At 42.9% G+C, this 20,177-nt stretch overlaps 1 protein-coding gene across 1 annotated transcript in view; it reads left to right on the top strand.

Moving 5' to 3' along the window:
- Positions 1-16,385, top strand: part of LOC138592089 (aryl hydrocarbon receptor-like) — a 67,502-nt gene extending 51,117 nt beyond the window's left edge. Inside the window, exons 4-11 of the mRNA XM_069662709.1 lie at positions 5,262-5,351; positions 7,026-7,158; positions 8,496-8,629; positions 8,838-9,040; positions 9,130-9,239; positions 10,824-10,965; positions 11,211-12,819; positions 16,236-16,385. Of these exons, the coding sequence (XP_069518810.1) occupies positions 5,262-5,351; positions 7,026-7,158; positions 8,496-8,629; positions 8,838-9,040; positions 9,130-9,239; positions 10,824-10,965; positions 11,211-12,819; positions 16,236-16,385 (2,571 nt within the window). The remainder of the gene's footprint in view (positions 1-5,261; positions 5,352-7,025; positions 7,159-8,495; positions 8,630-8,837; positions 9,041-9,129; positions 9,240-10,823; positions 10,966-11,210; positions 12,820-16,235) is intronic.
- Positions 16,386-20,177: the final 3,792 nt, after the last annotated feature.

The following is a 20,177-nucleotide window of genomic DNA, read 5'->3' as shown; positions in this document are numbered from 1 at the left end:
TCGGTATTTGATAACCTGGGAACGAGAACAGGATGGGAGAACTGGGAAGACGAGATGAGAAGGCCCAAAATAGAGTTCTGAGAAAAGCCTTTGGGTGGCCCGAAGCCAAGGATGCAGCGACGGCGCCCTTCCAAAAAACGGTGTCAGAGGGGAGCTTGTGTAGGCGGATTCTTTGGGTCGACAGCTCCGTATTCAAAATGGCTAAAACCATGCAAAAGAAAGCGCCAAATATAGCATCATAAGACATATACCGCACAAGGAGAGAATAAGTAATCCCTGCTTTAACCTGATCACATCTTTTTGAGAACTTGTTTCATTTAGGGAGAAGGAAAACATTTGATAACTCTGACACACATTTAGCGTAAGGGGAAGAACATTGGTCTGAAATTGGAGTCCAATGGTTAGCATCCTACATCCTGAGAGTCAGACTGGTTGTTGGGCAACTGCACTGATTTAATTTGTGTGTCTGGACGGCTGTCGTGTTTTCAGTTAGTTTTTTTTCCTCCTGACAAGTGCCCAAAATCTATTTAGGCCAATGACAGAAGCTCAGAGGCTCACGGCAGCTTACCACTCAATACGTCTGGCACAGTCTGCCTCTGTGTCCTCATGAAACATTAGTCTGGTGTTTAGTCCAGCGAGGCTCACTGCTGATCTGAATGCGACCTAAAGAGTTCTATGTTTGGAGTAAGCTATTCAGAAATAAAGCCTGCCTAAATATGGACCCATCGGAGCAGAGCTGTGACGTTTCAGAGATGAAACAGCAGATTTAAGTCCGTCAAAAAGTCAAACTGGTTTTATTTTGTGAACAACTTGAGTCATAATTGTGCAGTTTTAGATGACTTCTGTCCTTTTACGGCCATTTTTAAATGAACAATTTGACATTTTGGGAAACACTTGCTTCTTGCAGAGAGTCCGAGCCAGCTCTGTGTTAGTTTAAGTTAGCATAAGAGCTGTTTGCAGGCCAAAGAGCTAGCTCCTTTGGCACTTTTGGCTTTCTCCAATGGTAGATAGAACTAGCTGTTCTCCTGTTTTCATGCCAAGCTTAGCATCACTGCTGCTGGCTGAAGTTTCATATTTACCATTCAGACATGAACGTGGTGTCTGTATTTTGTCGATGATGTTGCAGCTTGCTTTGAACTCACCTGATACAATCTGATCTTAAGAGGTTGTTCTTTTCACACATAAACTCTAAGGCCAAATATAAGAACAAGTTTTTCTTAGCTTCTTTCAGTCAAGAGTTAAGGGACATCTTTATGCTCTAGCACACTGTGCTATTTAAGACAACATATTTTATAACAGGATGGCAGCCCCTTAAGTGATCTGCTAGCCATTACAAAAATGTTTTTCCCAGTTGGGTGAGGTAGAACTGGCTGGTTCGCACAGTGCCCAGACCTCAACCCCATCAAGTCCTCGCCGAAACACGTCTTTCGTTAACACCGTCTTGACCGGCACAAAGACACTGACACTTTGTTTAACTGCATTGCATTAACATTGATTATCCGTTGGAAACCTGAAACAAACTGTTATCTCCTTCCCAATCTGCTGTTCACCCTTCCCTCCACCTGCACCTCCTCCGGCTGCAGACTTAGTAGCTCTAGAGTCGCATAATATGACCTCCTTATCAACGCCCATCATAACAGCTACAGACACTACAACCTTAAATACAAACGTGGGTGCTAACCACTCGTGCTCTTGTGGCTAAATGGGGGAAATCCAGGTAACCCAGTTCCCAAGTTCTGATGTAAAGCGTGAAAGCAGAAGTAGATCTGTTCTGATGACAGCAGACATTTTACTACCTTAACGAATGCTACATCTCTACTAGCAGTGCACCGTAGTGGTTGGTTATGTTGACTTGATTATTTCTGGATTATTTGGGGGTCTGATGTCGTATTGGATTGGTCCATCGACTGGCGTACTCACACATACGTTTGAGGCAGTATGGGGAGTCGATACAGACACTGGTGTGGTATCGGAACAACTCTGGCGCTGGCAGCAAATGAATGCCCATGGATTGAGATCGCATAAGGACAAATGCTTTACTGGTTAGCAGAATGACTAAACTGTGCTCTGACTATCCGTACATATTGCTGGATTTTCAGGTCAGGGTTCAGCTTTTTAAGAAAAGGCGATCAGCCGACCAGTTTTCCAATCGAGTGAAAGCGGGGAAAAGAAAAGCTCTCCTGGTTCGTGGCGGTTTTGTGCCCTCTGCACTGTCTGTGTGATTGAGTGGAGTGCGAGCGCGCTGGCTGCCAGATCTTTTTGGGATCTGCTGGAGTCATTGATTTTCCAGTCCAGTTCCTCCCAATGTGCATCACACTGGCATTCCAGGAGAGGAGAGGAAACAGCCTTCCCTGCCATACCCCGAGCCTACCAGGGAGGTTTCATTATTATGATAAGCCTACATTTCCCCAGCTTGTTGGTAATGAGGAATGAAAGCTCATTTGGAGGAGAAGAAGGAGAGTGTTCCACAGGGGGCCTCCTCCTCCTCCTCCTCCTCCTCCTCCTCCTCCTCCTCTTTAATCGTCGGGATGAGAGGAGGAGACGGACGGTGAGCGGTTCACAGGCGGAGGAATGTGAGCTTTAATTCTGAGTCTGAGTCGGTTTCTTTGCTGCTTTTCACATCAGACTGTTAATTACAAAGAAGACATGAGCACATCAATTATTCACACATGAAAACTGAGGAAGCATGGCTTCATGTATTGATTGGGCTTGTACCTTTAGTCATTTAAACAAATAAACATGTATAATAGGTCATTTTTTTAAATATCTGACATCATGTTGTAACGATTTGTTTTTTATCCTATTTTAAATAATAACTATATCAGATCCTTTACAGCTGGGAGGTTAATGCGTACACACGAGGAGACGGCTGCAGTCTTACATCATATTTTGTTCCTGCACAAACGGAGCATCTCGCAGTTTTTTCCTAAATACAAACAACAGTGTTCGATAGACTAGTATAATCATAAACATCAGTAAATCATCAATATTGGCTGACAAAGGATTTTAAATAACATAAAACAACAGGTTCTCATTGTAATTACAATTTGGCACCTGCACCTGCAAGTTTGCAATAATAAATAAGACATTTCCTGCATGATTTTCAAAATAAAGCAGTAGCATAATAACTAAACATCTACTTTTTCTATAATAATAATAATAATAAATCTTGCTGGCATCCAGACAGACTTTCAGAATAAACCTGCTGAAACTATGAAACTATTATATATTATGTTATGTTTAGGCACCAAAACGACTTGGTTCAGTTTAGGACAGAGATCAGGGTGTGGTTTTACTCATGTACGTATGCTACTTGTGCTACTAACATATTTGATGTAACTAATTAACCTTGGGACGTATGTTAGTTATCTTTAATAACAGTCCACTTCTGAAAAGAAGTCAACACTGACGGTTTCACACGGCGATCAAGCCCTGGTCTCCTGGAAGAAAGTCCTCTTATTATAAGCCAATCAGCACCTCCCTACGACATGTTTGACGCATTGGGCCATTGGCTAAGGTCCTGGTTTTGAAGACTTAGGAGTTACAACAGGTTGCAATATGACGGGTCGCTAACAATGTCCTTAACTACACACTGTGGTAGTAGTGAAGTTGGCAGCATGCACCTTTAAGTATTATGTATAAAACAAAAAGAATTGCATTTATCTAACTCGGCAGAAATAACTTGAGAAATAGTCGTGCATCCTCCAAAATAACAGCAGATGTTACATGTATTAACAGAAGCGTTGAACAGTAACCGACACCTTCATGTCCTAACAGGAGATTTAACAAATCCATTCTGCTTCTGTGATGAACTTCACGTTGACATTCAGTTTATTTTTAGTGTGCAGGAAGTGTGCAGATAATTGTGATGATCGCTGGTGTGTTATCAAAAAGAATAACATGGCGGCTCCAGCGTTAGTCATCACTGCAGCCTGTGGGCTGAATCAGGGATGAGATGACTGTACGGTGCTGATGTTTGTGGTTGTTTGAGGACAGGCCTGCATGTGTGTGTGTGACTGTGTGTGTGTGTGTGTGTGTGTGTGTGTGTGTGTGTGTGTGTGTGTGTCTGTGTGTGTGTCTGTGTGTGTGTCTGTGTGTGTGTGTGTGTGTGTGTTTGTGTTTGTTTATGAGATGTTAGCATACCAGGGGAGGGCACATGGGCGTTAAGTGAGGTGGAAATGTTGGACCAGCTGTTCCTCTTTAGAGTGAAACAATGAGTGTGCTCCATTTCACCGAACATGCTTCCTCAATTTACTTTGCCTCCTTTCCTTTCCTAGATCTTCCTTTCCTCCTTTCCAACTTCCCCTGATGATCCAAGCTATTTGTTTAATGTGGTGCTGCCTTCTAAGACTTCACAAACCTGAACATCTGTGCTGAGAAGCATCTGCAGCTGTAGCTTAAAACATCATAGGCAGGCAAAGAGTTTACTTGATGCACTTGTGTGTGTGCATATGCTACATAAAGATACTTTCCTTCATCTAGGCATAAAAACTAATCATGAAAACTTCGTTAATGTTTATTTGATATTGTTGCATTATAAATGTCTGTTTTACTCTCGGACTGAAGTCTGTGATAGCATCATCTTAACTATGCAGACTTTTCTGACAACATGAGAAAACCCACAGACCTGTTTTGTTCCTCTTCTTCAATTGTTCGTCTTCCTTTTCTCACATCTTCCATTTCACTGGAAGAAACAGAGAGAAGCAAATACCCAGTTTTCTTCATCAGGGCCTGGACATGACAGAATCATTGCAGCAGCATTATATAAAAGCATTTTTCAAGATCTGTACATGCTAGTGCATTCAAAAACATGCAGTGGCTGCAGTGGATTTAGCTACAGCTAATTTAGTCCTAATTTCGTTGTCATGCTGTTTATTTTTATTGTATATTTGATTAAGTCACCAGTAAATGGGATCCATAGATTTGACAAACTAGCATCGATACTGGACACTGTTACCACTTAAAATATGATACTGGGTATCGCCCAGTAAACACTGGTGAATTACTGTCTGGGCTGCATAGAGAAGGCATCATTAGGCCGTCTACGGTCCAAACATGAGGCTCAATTCATGTCATTGAGTTTAAGTCCACCTTTGAAATTATCCCCAAATGTTCCAGTGTGTTTGGGAAAGGATCCCTCACCTTTGGCAATAACAACGGGTTCTCCAGTGTTTTAACTGAGAGCTCTGTGCAATGGTTGTGCTAAACTATTAGCAACATCTTTGCTAACCTTCTACGTGCATCCTGTATTTGATCCACAGGCTCTCAATGGTTTTGTCATGGTCGTCACCGCCGGTGGGACCATCTTCTACTCCTCTCACACCATCCAGGACTACCTGGGCTTCCACCAGGTATCGTAGCAACATCAATCTTTTTGTATCCCTCACTGCTCCAAGAACTGTGTCAGTGCTGCCCTCAACAAAGATGACACAAGCAGAATTAGAAACACAAACAGCCTCGGGGTAAAGGGAGCTTCTAACTCTGAATTATAAATTCTTATTTAGAGAAGGTCTGATGAAACTCTCTCTTCAAACTCAGGACGCTCTTGAGGGATGCTTTTATGAGCATGCAGACAAGAGCTTGCAGGATGTAGCTAACCCACTGCTGAGGACACACAAACACTATTATTTCACCTCATTGTTTTATGCACATCATATGTTTGGTTGATTACACATTCAGGAGCACTGGCAGACAGAGTTAAACATCTGTGAAGGCTCACAAAGTCTGTGATATCAGAAGCAGCTAGAGGCTCTGGTTCAGCCATTGATGGATGGGTCTGGCTGGATGGGTTGCGTGCAGCATCTGCTGGGTGCAGCGCGGGGGTCTTGTTTGATCCATCGCTCCACTCGCTACATGGTGCAGAGTTAGAGGCTCAAACAACAGCAAAAAACACCTGACCTATTTATAGCTTGGCCTTTTGTGTAAAGCACCAGTCACAGCAGTGGGCTGCAGCGAACAACACATCTCTGCCCCACAGCCCAACTGAGCAGCACACAGTGAGGCTCTTTGGACAGCTGGGTGCATCGAGGCACTCGGGTTTTGAAGAATTACACACTACAGGGGGAGTGTGTTCATATATACTGGTGACACATCAGCTACATCGCTACCACTTATAGTGCTACCTTTGTGACTGCAAAAACATAAGAGGAGAACACTCAGGTAGCTATATAAGCTACCACGCACCCTCTCCACACCGTGCAACACCCCAAACATCATAGAAAACACAGAGTTTAACAATGTCAACAACCAGAAAATGTATTTTTAGACTATAAGAAAAACAAATCTCTAGCGCCACATGATTATTTCCAAAATCCAAACTGATAAAGACAAACTGAATCACGTTTTCACTTTTTCAGCACCCTTTGTGACATTTCTGTTTCCGGTGAATTACAGTTTTATTCTGGGTTCAGAAGTAAGCAAGACATCAGCCGACATTAGACTTGTTAGATACAGTGACTGTGCCAGTCACAGGACACAAAGACGCCGTCCCTCCTCAGCTTAAACAAAATGCCAGTACTTGGCATTCATCAGAGAAATCCAGGAATGATCCTAGCCGGGCCGAGCCAACCTGACCCGTTTAACCCATCCTCAAACTGGGCACTGGTCAACATTAAGTAGCTGGGAGGCGGTGGTGGCAGGAGAGCTAATCCAGACAGAGTTCCTGGAGAGGGTGGTAAATTTAGCCTAACTAAGGAACAACCAAGACAACCAGCTAGTTAGCCAGAAATAACTATAAACCACTCATGTTAGACACACTCACCCTCCTCTTTGCAGCAAACTTAGCTGCCACCTAGCAACGCCATTATACCTAGCAATTCCACAACAGCAACGTAGCAACACACTTGTTACAACTTAGGAACTTTTACAAGACCTACGAAGACAACGTGCTAGTTATGTTAGCTAGAAACCGCTCATGATGAACACTCACCCTCTTTTTCACAACACCAACTTACTTTTTCTTTTTTCTTTTTACATTAAACATTTTACATTGTTAATCATTCTTCCTCTCGTTATTTCCTTCTCAGACGGACGTCATGCACCAGAGTGTGTACGAACTGGTCCACACTGAAGACCAGCAGGAGCTCAGGAGGAACTTACACTGGGCTTTGAATCCTCCTCCTGCTGCTGCTCCTGCCATCACCCAGGACTCCCCCCAAGGTGATCACTCTCTCATGCTACATATTAAAAACCGAGCGATACGAAGAGATCCAAAAGGGAATGAATCATATTTCTATTCTTACGGACAAACACAAAAATATGACGATGAAGTTGTTATTGGACCTCCAATCAGCTGGCTCTCATCATTGATTCTTTTATGTAGAAACGGCATTTACATGTATAAAGTTTGCTAGGACACATTTGACTTGATCATCTGATTCTTTTAGAAATTGGATAAAAATTGCAGGTGATGTTCGAACAGGACCGTCTACATCTGATATTTATTATCACCTGATTGCAGCACACCTCTGTGAACATTTGCTGCATGGCCTTGCAGCTCTGCATCCTCAGCGTCTAACTAAAGTTAGTTGAAACTGTGCTTCATTTAAATCGCATCGCTGCTAAATGTGCTGCAGTCTGTGTAAACATTAAGACATCAATATCAAGAGGTTAAGTACGCGCAGTTTAGGCATTAAGCTATAAGGCCATCCTCAGGTCGGGTCACATGACCCTGTAATCTTCACGGTGGCTTAGTAGGTGAAGTGGTCCCAGATCTGGGCTGTAAGATGCTTATGTCTGTATCCTCTGGTTCTGAGCGGCGCGTTTAGGCTAAGACCCACAGCTACCCGCTCCTGCACTGACAAACTGCTTACTGTCTCCCCTTTAACTGCCACAAACGCTGTCACTTACAGTTAGCCACAAGCCCCATTACATAAGTGCATTTATACATTATACAATGGAAGGCAGCTGATGATATGAGACAAGTCCAGCTCGAGAACAAACACAGAGGGCGGCCCGACGCTGGGATGTTGTTTACTCATACAATATGCTCTTAATTTTACCGTCTATGATATCATGAAGGCAGCCGGCTCACGAGGACGCAAGAATCACTGCTTCCTTGTGTTTAAGCCTTTTAAACGTATTAAAGTTAACACGAAGATGTTTGGTGAAATAAATGTCATTCAAATCATCTTCTTTTGGCAGAAGCAGCGAACTCAGGTTTCTGCTATTTCTACCGTTATAACTGCTGAACAAAAAAAGAAAAAGTTGATGATTAAAGGCGACGAAACTGCAAAAAAATAACTGAAATTCAAAGAAAAAGAAAACAATATGTGAAGTTCAGATAAAGACGAGGATGCAAAACGTTTAACAAGGACAGTGTTTGGATCTCTGCTAGATTGAGGTCCCAGCAAATAGTGCGTATTGCCATCGAATAACACTGACATCTCATTGGTCGCCTTGTCCAAAAGTTGACATGTTGTCATAGTTACAGAGTGATAAAGGCGATACTTTGCACTCATTAGAAATTACCTCAAACATGTTTTTTGTTATAACAGAGATGGAACCGGACAGCAGCTCGGCTGTGGTCACCTACAAACCCGAGCAGCTTCCTCCAGAGAACTCGTCCTTCCTGGAGAGGAGCTTCGTGTGTCGCTTCCGCTGCCTCCTGGACAACTCCTCGGGCTTCCTGGTAGGTTAAAAGCTCCAACGAGAGAGAGAATACCTTTAGTGTCGGCTGCAAGTAGAACTGTTTTGCTTCTGGAATACTTTTTATTAAGCTGGTTTTGGAGAAAATGTGAGCTTTAAAAACATATCGAGCACATCATTCTGCACACAGTGGATGACTCTGAAGGCCATGGGCTGCATAGACATACTGTCTTCATTGTCTTTCACCACAGGCTTTAAACATCCAGGGTAGACTCAAGTTTCTGCATGGACAGAACCAGCGGCAGGAAAACGGAGGAAAGGCTCCCCCTCAGCTCGCCCTTTTCGCCATTGCGACTCCTCTGCAGCCTCCGTCCATCCTGGAGATCAGGACCAAGAACATGATCTTCAGAACCAAACACAAGCTGGACTTCACACCTCTGGCCTGCGACGCCAAGTAATGATAGCAGCATGCGACATACACGTACACACTTCATGCCATGTACAGTGATGTTTTGAAAATGAACTATGATCCTTTTTGTTCAGGGGGAAGATCGTGCTGGGGTACACAGAGGCTGAACTGAGGGTACGAGGATCTGGTTATCAGTTCATCCATGCAGCAGACATGTTGTACTGCGCAGAGAACCACGTCAGAAGTAAGTTGCATTGATCAACATCAACCATGAACCACAACATCCCCAATTTGAATCCTGCCGGGGACCTTTGTTGCAACACTTTCATTTTATTTGGGTTTTTATGCCTTTTGTTAGACAGTGAACAGAAGTGAGCTGACAGGAGATGATAGTTAGAAAGCTGTTGGAGGAAAACAAAGGCTTATGCAATTACATGGTTAACGTCTTAAACCACTAGACCACAAGGTCACAGCTTATTAATCACATATATCATCATTATATAGAGATAAGGTTGTTTCTTTACATGCAAGGACAATGTGCTATAGTGCCAAATCCACCTGTCCTTTAAGGACACACGGAGCTGTTTCACAAGTCACAGATTTTCTACCTTTCTGCAACAATAGCTGCACCTGAACACAGTTTTAAAGTCGCCAAATGACATGTTTGTTATGTAGACTAAAGCTGTTATAATGCAGAGAGTATAACATACCCACCCATCCATCTCTGATATTTATCTAACTGAAATATGTTGCTAAAAAGTTGCCGAGGTCTCTTCCAGCGTGGTCAGAGAGTTCAGACAGCTTTCGTAAGTAATCCTGCTGGATTACGGAGGAGATTGAGCAACGCCGTCGAGCCGCCAGAGGATAGGGCGTACAAATCCACTGCATGAGCAAAGCATCAGAGATGATCCATACAGGAACACCAACTCATAAACTCTTTAGAGATCAGATGTTGTGACCATCTCTCTGGCGATGGTCAGTGTTGTTTAATCGAGGAGTAAAAGAGAGCAGGATGGTGGAGTTTGTGGCCGTCGCTTCTTTCCCTGCGTCTCATAGAAGAGGAGAGCATCAGATTTATACGCTCAGACAGGAAGCTTTATATATTTTATAATGATCTTGTAAAAGTGGAACTTTTTCACTCTCAGCAGTTTGTAAAATAAAGCAGTTAAAGCACGTCGTTGTATGTATTTTGAATAACTTGCAAGTGAAATTTCAGTGAAAGTTTCTCTTTGTATTTACGGCTAGGGATGTTTATAAATGTTTTGAAATACGCCGCCATCTTTAAGTTCCAATTGGCAAGCCACAACGTCCACTTGTTTACAAACAATTAAAGGGTTTTAAGTTGATTGCCCCTTTATGCCATTTGGAGTCACCAATATGCAAAAATGTGGAGTTCAGCTGAGGACTTTGCTCTCGTTAAAGCTCTCAGAAGCTTTATTGACTCAGCTAAGCAGGTTATGTTTTCATTCAGGATTAGAGAAAACTACAAGCCCAGTTTCCATGAAACTTGGTGGAAGTGTGTGGCATTGTAAGAAGCCAGCGCATTGTAGAGCAGATCTGGATACAACTCAAGAACAAGCAATAATATTGACCTAATTTGGGCTCTGATGAAGTTAGTGGTTTGGTGTGAATAAAAGAACATGAATCAGCATGAATCAGTGGGAAAATAACTGCACAGTTGAGATAACGATGCTTTAACTGGTTTGGAAATGTATCCAGACATATACAGTGGTTGTGCTTGCAGATGTACACATCTTTAAAAGAATGACACCCTTCTAATATTGTTTTTTTAGTTCCGTATTTTAATAACCATGTTTAATAATTGCAGTGATGAAGACCGGAGAGAGCGGTCTGACTGTGTTCAGGCTCCTCACCAAGGAGAATCGCTGGAAATGGGTCCAGGCCAACGCCAGGCTGGTGTACAAGAACGGCAAACCGGACTACATCATCGCCACCCAGAGGCCTCTGTTGTATGTGTCTATATGTTTCTGTTGTGTTGTAAAATGGACCAGTGGTACTCAAAGACAGACAAAACAAACATAAAGTTAAACCCTAACCCGAACTTTGATATTTTAAACGCACATAAGGAACCTCCAATCGTAGAGGAGTGGGTAAGAGCCAAACCTGCAACTCTGCGAGCAGCCAAGATGGCAACTTTAGTAATTTGTCCACGGTGAAATCCCAAGAGAGTAATCCTGTTTTCTGTTCTTTACAGGGATGAAGAGGGAGGAGAACACTTGCGTAAGCGCTCCATGCATCTACCTTTTACCTATGCTACAGGTGAGGCCCTGCTCTACCAGTCCAACCATCCCATAGCAGGCTACAGAGACGGAAGCCATGAAAAAAATGGCAGTAAGTCAAAGAAGAGTCGGACTGACAGGCTGGTCAGGGATGGTCTTGACCCCGGCTCTCTTCTTGGGGCTCTCATGAGTCAGGATGAATCAGTGTATGTTTGCCAGCCCGCCCTGGAGCCCAAAATGTCATTTAGCAGCTTCTTTGGAGACCAAATGGGCTTCTCTGACTCCGAACCCTCCAGCCTGCACCGGAGCTGGGACGAGCTGAGCAATGGTGTGTTGGGTCGTGGTATCGCGGAGGCCAGCACCAGCTTTGACCCACTGTTGGCTACTCTGGACTCCCTCTCGTTGGAAGGCCAGGGGGTTGTAGATTCAGAAGAGGGGGGTTGTTCGAACGGGGAACTGTTCGGCGCTCTTGAAGGCCTGGGGCTGAGTGCTGAGGACCTGGAACTGCTGCTGCTGGATGAGCGGATGATCAGAGTCGAGATGGATCCTGAACGAGTGCCCACCTTGGATGATCTGCTGACAAACGATGAGATCCTTTCGTATATCTACGACTCCATCGAGGGTAAGACCGAGTCCACAGATCATGGAGGACAGGCGCCTCCCAGTACTTCCTCGGCGACAGCCACAACAGTTTCAGGACCTGAAAGTATTCCCACCTCTGACTCTAATGTTCAAATGCAGTATCCTCACCATAAGCCTCCCCTGGTGGGGCAGGCTCCCATCGTCCAGCTGTCCCAGCAGATGCAACAGCACCTCAGCATGCGACCAGGTAAAGTGCCGCACGACTGGGGCCAGCAGAGTGACCATTTGGCTAACACGATAGTTAACGGGGACCTGCTGGGGCAAAATCAATCCCTCCCCAACGGACAATGGACTGCCCAAGACATTCTCACCAGTGCAGGGATACAAATGGAACACTACAACACACAACAGACTATTTTCAATGGCAAGGCCTCGGAGCTGGATGGAACCCTTCGTCAGCAGCCACCACACCAACGCTTCCTCCAGCAGCAGCAGCCGAGGATGCAGAACCACCTCTCACAGCAGTGCCATGCCAAACAGAAGGCAACCAACCTCAACGGACTGTGTGGTGTGTCCAGCACAGACCATTCTGCAGGAAAATCCTCGTGGCAGGACTACGGATTCAGCGAGAGTCTCGGCAGCAACTCCCGCCTGGATAACAGCCAAAAACCTCTGACAAACACCTCACTAGATTCTTGCATGGATTATAGCATGCCTGATATTGACAATGCGGATTACACTATAAGTGGAAGCAGTTTGTTTGGGAGGAGCGGACAGCCGCACGTGGCCGAGTCCGCAGTTTCATCCTTCCAGGGGATGAACCACAAACGGCAGCAGGAGCAGATCCCAGTTCCTTTGGCCCAGGTCATCTCCAGCCTGTCGCAGTGCCCTCCCCCCAACGCCTCCCTGGAGCAGATCCTGGGAGTGAGCAAGCCCTATCGACAATCGGACCACTATGGTGTGGTGACCTCTGAGATCCCTCATGACCCCGGTCCCACTAAGGTAAGGTTGCTGAAACACTGAAAGGTTGTTTGGTGTCGAGCGGTTTTAGCTTGGAACTTTGTTTTGGAGCCTAAATGATAACCTGTAGCTTTCCCCAAATCTCTACTGTTAACCATAAACTTACTTTCATATCATCAAGCTGCAAAGTACCGGTACTGTTTGGGAAATGGTTCCCAAAGCTTTGTTACATTATAAGGTATTATTATCATCGTAATATTCTTTGTGTTTAGCCAATCCTGCAGTTGTGCTCCAGGGGTCAGTCCAGTCATTTTAATGGCTCCAAAAATTGCAGCTGGTCTGTGAAGGTTCTCAGTCATCCAGGTCATGGTGACGTGAAGCTTAATCCAGAAGGTCAACTGGACTTGGTTGAAGTTCCTTCAAGAACATCTTTCAAGAAAGTCCAGTTGCCCTTCTGGACTAAGCTTCGAATCTGCAGCTGCTGTATTTTGATAATCGATTCATCATTGATGTAATTTTTGTATTGAGTAATGCCGAGTGTTTGCTGCTTTCAGGTTCTGCAACGAGAGAATTTGATGCGTTTCTCGGTCTTACATGACAGTAAAATTGATCTATTTATGGTGTTGGATGGTTGTTCAACAAAACACGAGACGTAATGACCGAGATGAGTAATGTTTGACAGGTAATACCAAATCAATAAAATCAAACAGGTCGATTCTTAATATAAATAATTGTTAGTTGCAGCCCTTCTTTTGATTTCTGGATTAGTTGTGGTGCAATCTGCTGCAGGTGTTCTTCATTCCAAGAGGACGAATCTCAATAATTTCCACTCCTGCAACATTTGTGTTCATTACATAATCCCCACTGACTCTCCTGAAACTTGCTGTGGACATGCATGACACAGAACATGAGTCAGAATGGTTTTGGTATCGCTCTGACCTTTCCTGCCAATGTTTTGCCTAAACTTTCCGACTGGCTAACCACAGGCTGATCCGTCAGCATTCATACATGATATCCCAGAATCCACTGGGCAGGCAGCCATGACATTTACACAGACAAATGATCCCACTAATGGACACTTAAATATGAGGGATATTTTAATAATCCGTCCTTTCTACTATTAAAAAGTCACACCAATAATATTAGAATTAGTTGAATAATGTTCATAAATTCCTAAAAATCTGATTTTTAAACGTTAATTACAGCGATTTGGTGCAGTAGTTGATGTTTGTCTTGCACTATGGGGCATAAAAGAATCATCTTTACTCACTTACTATGGGCCAGCTATAGTGTGAGTGTCATATCGTCACTTATCTGTGACTTCCTGCAAACCCAGGCAGGTATCAGCATAAGCTTGTTCAGTGCTCTTTTCTCTTGAATGAACAGCGTACACACCCTGATGTACATCATCTTTCTATCTATTAAATCATGTAACTTATTCCAAATGATAAACATGCACGTTAACAATCAACAGTTGCTAAATGAATGAATGATTGACTCATGTCTGATTAATCATAACTCCCTGGTAGAGGCAGAAACCTAAGCAGAGGAACATTGTTTGTTTATTCAGGCTCACCGCTCAGTGAGACATGATGAGCTGTGACCTGAAAACAAACAGACAGGCTGCAATGTTTTTATTTCAGACTCAAAATGTTTGTAGGATTTAAGGTATTGTATTATCTCTACAAACAAGGTGCAAAAGAGATTTCTACACCAGATAAACATGCATAAGAAAAACAGTTTATTATACAGATGTTTAATTATCCTGGTGAGCATGTTTCCTTTTAAAAGATGTTAAAAATACGACCATGGACGTTCACAAATAAGTCGTTCAAAACTGGTTTCGACAAGTATTTGAAGACGTTGAACGTTTCTGTTGAGACCAGATTTCACCTGCTTCTGTCACAAGATTCATCACACATTCACACACACGTTAACACCAATTTTAAAGTCACATTTCATATATATTTAGGGGCTGAAGTGATAGTTTAAGTGAGCAGTGCATCACAGTCACCAAAGAACAATTTCTGGGGGTGGAGCTGGATTTGATCTCACAAGAGCCACATGCAAGTCCAGCACTCATCACTTAGTGGTTCTCATGCAGGTGTGAATCACCTACGTCAGCATCCAGGGCTCGTCCTGCCTTCACAGTCAGAGCTGCACAGCTCAAGTCCCTGCACATGCTCAGTCTGTTTTTTCTTCTTCTGTTGGGAATGCATCAAACTGCTCGCTTTACGATGTCTCTGAACCTTCTTGTTAACATCACACAGCCCATGCAGCACCAAAGTTTAGATTTATATGTAGACTGGATTTCACACACAAGGTCTCAGACATTTAGACTCTGTTTTAAACCAAATTTCAATGTTGATATCCCGGTTGCTGCTCACTGGGTTACATTATTTCTATTTTAAGGCAATACATTATAACATAGTGAAATCTTTTAATGTAACACCTAGTGCATTCATGGATATGAAGTGGCAGAAAATAAGACAGTTCTGATGAGGACATGTTCAGTAGAAATACAAGTATCTGTTGATGGACATCAGGAGTATTTAGGTGTTGCACGCGTGCCACACTGAGTGGATCAGCGTGTGTCTACCCTTCGCCGAGAGGCGTGGGTAACCCGCTGAACCCCACTCGTGATAGGGATTGGGAATTGCAATTATTTCCCATGAACAAGGAATTCCCAGTAAGCGCGGGTCATAAGCTCGCGTTGATTAAGTCTGTGTTTTGATTGTTGGTCAGCTGTAATAATCAGCTGCTTTAAGTATTTAAGAAGGCTGAAAGGCGTTGAGTGTGTGCTGATCAATAAAGTGTCTGAACTGTTCAAAGATGTCACCTTGGATTAAAGCTTGTGATGAGTTTTTGTCGTACTCGTACCCGTTTAATGCTGTGTGGAGATACTAACACCTTTAACTGTCCTAACTTATTAAACATATTAAGGCTCCTTATGATGAGGTTTCTCTCCAGGTCCCTGATCTGATGTCTTATTACAGGAAGCGTACAAAAACAGTGACCAGAGAAGTCATACCTTCAGTCTTTGTGGTGCTCATGGATGTTGTTGTAGTGAACATAAACTGCTGGGGACCCCTCGATGATCCTTGGGAGTCTCTGGACCCCTCTTTTTCTTATGCCCACATTGTCAAGTCTTAAACATTAAGCTGAAATACTAAAGGATTGAGTGACACCTACTTTAGAAATAAAAGTTAATAATGCTGCCAGGACTTGTAGAAGAAGCTCATGCTTAGTATCAAAGTTTCCAAAGACAATAACAGACTTCTGGAGAAATACTGTGATAAAAATGATGTTTACATTTCATGGTTTGTTACAGCACATGTGTAAAACATGCCGTCTCATGTCTGAGGCTTTTACTTTTGAGAGTTTAGACCATATGTTTCATTCACTGTGTTTCATATTCCTTCCTGTCTGTGTGCACATCCTCCTCTCGCCCCGTGCAGATGGAGAACGGCTGCATCCTGAACAGTACGTACCCAGGAGGATGCGCTCTGCCTAACATGAACGGAGCAGCACCCCCTACTGTTCAGCTGCCCGTCCCCGAGACTCTGTCCAGCCTCCCCGACCCTCCAGCCACCGGCTTCTACCTCTGACCAGCTGACAGGAACAGTCATGCAGCAGGACTCTGTTAACAGCCAGGACACACTCTGGCAGTGACTGGACCAGCCTTATACATCCAGACAACACCACAAACAAAGCGGAACAAACGTAGGCCTACATGTTTCTCTTTCTTTAAAGGTTGAATTTGTAATATTTCTTTTGTTGTTGGGGGGAGGGGGGGTGGGGGGGTCATTGTGTTGTACTTCAAGTCATATTATCATGAGTCCTTTGTTTACAATAATGCAGTCAAGAGTGCTCAGTTGAGTTTATTTAAAGTGACACAGAGACGTTTATGAGTTTGACAGATCTGTCTGCGTTCAGATACAAGGCGAAGCACGACTTCGACAAACATTACAGAGAGTTCCTCACAAATGGGTTCAAACTGTGGGTGAATGAGTGATGACAGCTACAGAGTATAACAGAGTTAATACAGGAAAGCTCTTCTGGTTCCAACTCCTCAGCTGTGACAGTTTGTGGCTTTGCTTTCGCTTCTTAATCACAAGTTTATTTAATATGTTTACGTCGTGGTCGGACAGAACAAGATCTCTGAAGACGTCATGTTCAACAAGTTCTCTTTAATTTCTAGAAGAAAAAGTAATGAGAGTCAATCAATCAAATCTGTCATGTTGAAAACAGTTTTGTTTAACTTTGCATGCAGTGAAAAAACGAGTTAGCACAAGAAAGAGACGGCCTAAACATGTAAAGGGTTAAATTGGGTGTTATTGGTGGGTAAATTACATATACCAGTGGATGCTAAATATAAGCAATTAAATACATAAAAGGAATAAATCGAGAGTCATTTTTTCAAGCCCATTATTTCCTTTTTTTGTCTATTAGGGAAATAAAGTGAAGATTTTTAATATTTTGACAGCTGGGCGGAAAAAACAAGACAACTAACGACGTTTTCACCAATTTGTTACATTTTATAGACAAAACAGGAAATAAATAAAATAATCAGATTAATGATCATGAAAAGAATCTCGAGCTTCAGCCCTGAAGTGTAAAACAGGCGAACAGATGCAGGTGATCATCCACGTCATGAATGTACACACACAGAGGAATATTGATGTCTGACCGAGCAGCACATGCATCAAATCTTTGTCTCATGACTTTTATTTTCCATCAGATGTTTCCCTGATTTTAATTTAGGGTTAGTGTTGATGATTCGCTTTGTATCTGAACGCACCACACACACACACACACACACACACACACACACACACACACACACACACACACACACACACACACACACTATATTCCCATCAGTGCAACTCCAACGTAGTTACAGGTCTTTTGATACCGGCCGTCAACATCAGCATCGCTCTTAGTTTTTCCGTCATGCTACAAGAATGTAATCTTTCCGCGTTGGGTGATTTCTCCGTCGAGCAGTGAGATGAATCCACACACGTTTGAAAAAAGTCTAGAATATTGAAATTACGGCGAGAAATATCCTGCACTTTATTTCAAGCACCCACGAAATGCAGATCTGTAGTCGGGGAGGAGGTGGAGTCCCTGTTTTTATGTTTGTTTGTGAAGCTACTGAAGCAACAAGGACCAGTTTGCATTTTACTTTGAGGATCATCTCAGGTGATGGGTTAATGTCCTCACAAGCACAAACACTTCTGTGTAACTGTTGGTGTCATACGTTTTATCTCTCCACTTGAATTCTCAGTTTTGTTGCTGATTTTTGGACCTCTGGATTTTTCTGTCTTTTATTCTGACTCGATGAGAGGAAGTCGGTTTCTCTGTATTTATTCATGTCCTGCAGCAAGTAAGCATACTTGATTGTTTGGAAGTCGATGTGTAAGACATTCTCTTGTACAAAAGAAAAAAAGAAAATGTACATGTTTCATCCTCCGTGTCGCTCAGCAGTGGTTGCACTCGCTCTCCCGAGGGACTCAGTGAAATCAGTCTACAGTGAAATCCAGACACCCCCCCCTCACAGCTCAGTGCAAAGGTCTGAAGGAAAAGTCGGACATCTTGGGAAGTCTTTGTTTGCCGTCTCACGCAGAATGGGAGGAAAGAAACACTGAACATATTGATTCTGCAGCAGTGAAATGATATTCATCTTCTCACCTGCAGTGCCATCTTAGTATCATTTCATAGGACCGTATGTGACGGCGATGTTTGTTCCAGGTGTTAGTCAAACCCTCTGGGCCTTATGCTTCAGGTGGTCCTAAATACAGCTCCAGAAATTATTAAGAGACCACTTCAGATGCTCCTTAAATCAGCATCTCTCGCTACATGTCATGGTCAGCCCAATCCAGATGTGAGCCAATAAAACAAATGTTAATTTTACACAAACACAGACTATAAATAGAAGATTTATAGCAAACAGATTGTTCAGTGGTCTCTTAATTTTTTCCTGAGCTGTGTCCGTTAACATCTTGACATAGATTTGGGAACAATGATGTTACTAGAAAGCTCGCTCCATGTAATGTGACGCACTCTCAAATTCTATTCACTAATTGTCTGCTGTAAAAAACATCACTGACTTTGAATCTTGCTAGTCTTTATTGGATAGGACAGCTGAAGAGAGATGTTGGACGTAGAGAGTGGGGGGGGGGCATGCACCAAATGATCGGCAGAATGGGAGTCGAACCTGCGATCAGTACGTCTGTACATGGAGCGCCCGCTCGAGCAACTGAGCTAAACCTGCGCACAGAATCTTGTTAGTGTGACGTTAAAAGCCTCAGATTTAACCAGGAAAACAGAGTCGAGGCTCGTGAAAAACTTAAAAGAAAACATAAATGAATGTTTCTGTGATTAAAAATAAAAAAGTCCTTCGGGGCGTCCATTACCAGGAATTAATTGATTAGCTTGTGAAAATCTGTAGACCTTTCTTATCCTTTTAAGAATCATTTTTAAGTTGATTTTATTTTGTGATCTGAAAATATTTCCCTCTAAATTTTAGCAAAGTAGAAGTAAGAAGTAACAGAAGCTGCTCATTATGTGTTCCAACACGAGCGCTGTGTTTGAGTAAATTAACTTTCCAGCCGTGTAAAACAAACGTGTTCCCCAAGACGTCTGACTTTTCCTTCAGCGTGGCAGAAAACCTTGTTGATGAATCAGGTCACACTTCACGTCTGCGCAGGATCTTCCAGAATGACAAACAGTGTTTAACCAAATGTGAGTTTAAAACGAGATCTCTCCGGGACGGATACAGTTCTGAATGTTTCTTGTACATAGTGAAACGACTGGAAAAATGATGCCGAGTAGAAATATTTCATCGAGAAGAGATGCTGAAAAGAGATTTCCATTTAATTGTTCGAATACTGTCGTTGCTATCGGTATTAATATTATTGTTCTATGTTTTATGTTGCGATGTGATACACACGTGGTTACATGTCCTTTGGAATTGACTCGTTTCTTTCCCTTTCTTTTTACTACAGCAGAAATGTTTGCTTCTATTTAATATGATTGATGTGACTTATTAACAATGTGAAAAAAAGATGTGTATATAAAGGCAAACAAGCTTTGACAAATACAGGTATGTACATAGTTTTACGTCAAGTCACTCGTCTCAGCACTATTTTTAAACACGTTTATCAAACTCCTTTTGTTGATTCTTTTTTTGTTGTTTTTTAATTGTAAATAGTCTCGTCACTAAACACTGGACTCTATGACAGCCTGAAAATGGTGCCATACTTCTGAGACTCGTTAAATAGGCTACAATGTTGGAGAGTTTAATTTTGTCTTCTTTGTTAGCCACAGTTAGCTTCGACATGCTAACGGGACAAGGCGTAGATGTTGCAGGTTCGGCCCGTTGTCCTTCGACTGCT

Source organism: Semicossyphus pulcher, unplaced genomic scaffold, assembly GCF_022749685.1.
Source record: "Semicossyphus pulcher isolate SPU_LCO1_2020_fin unplaced genomic scaffold, fSemPul1.0.p SCAF_15, whole genome shotgun sequence".
Classification (NCBI taxonomy): domain Eukaryota; kingdom Metazoa; phylum Chordata; class Actinopteri; order Labriformes; family Labridae; genus Semicossyphus; species Semicossyphus pulcher.
The sequence above is the reverse complement of the archived record's forward strand: the minus strand, read 5'-3'. Positions and strand labels throughout refer to the sequence as shown.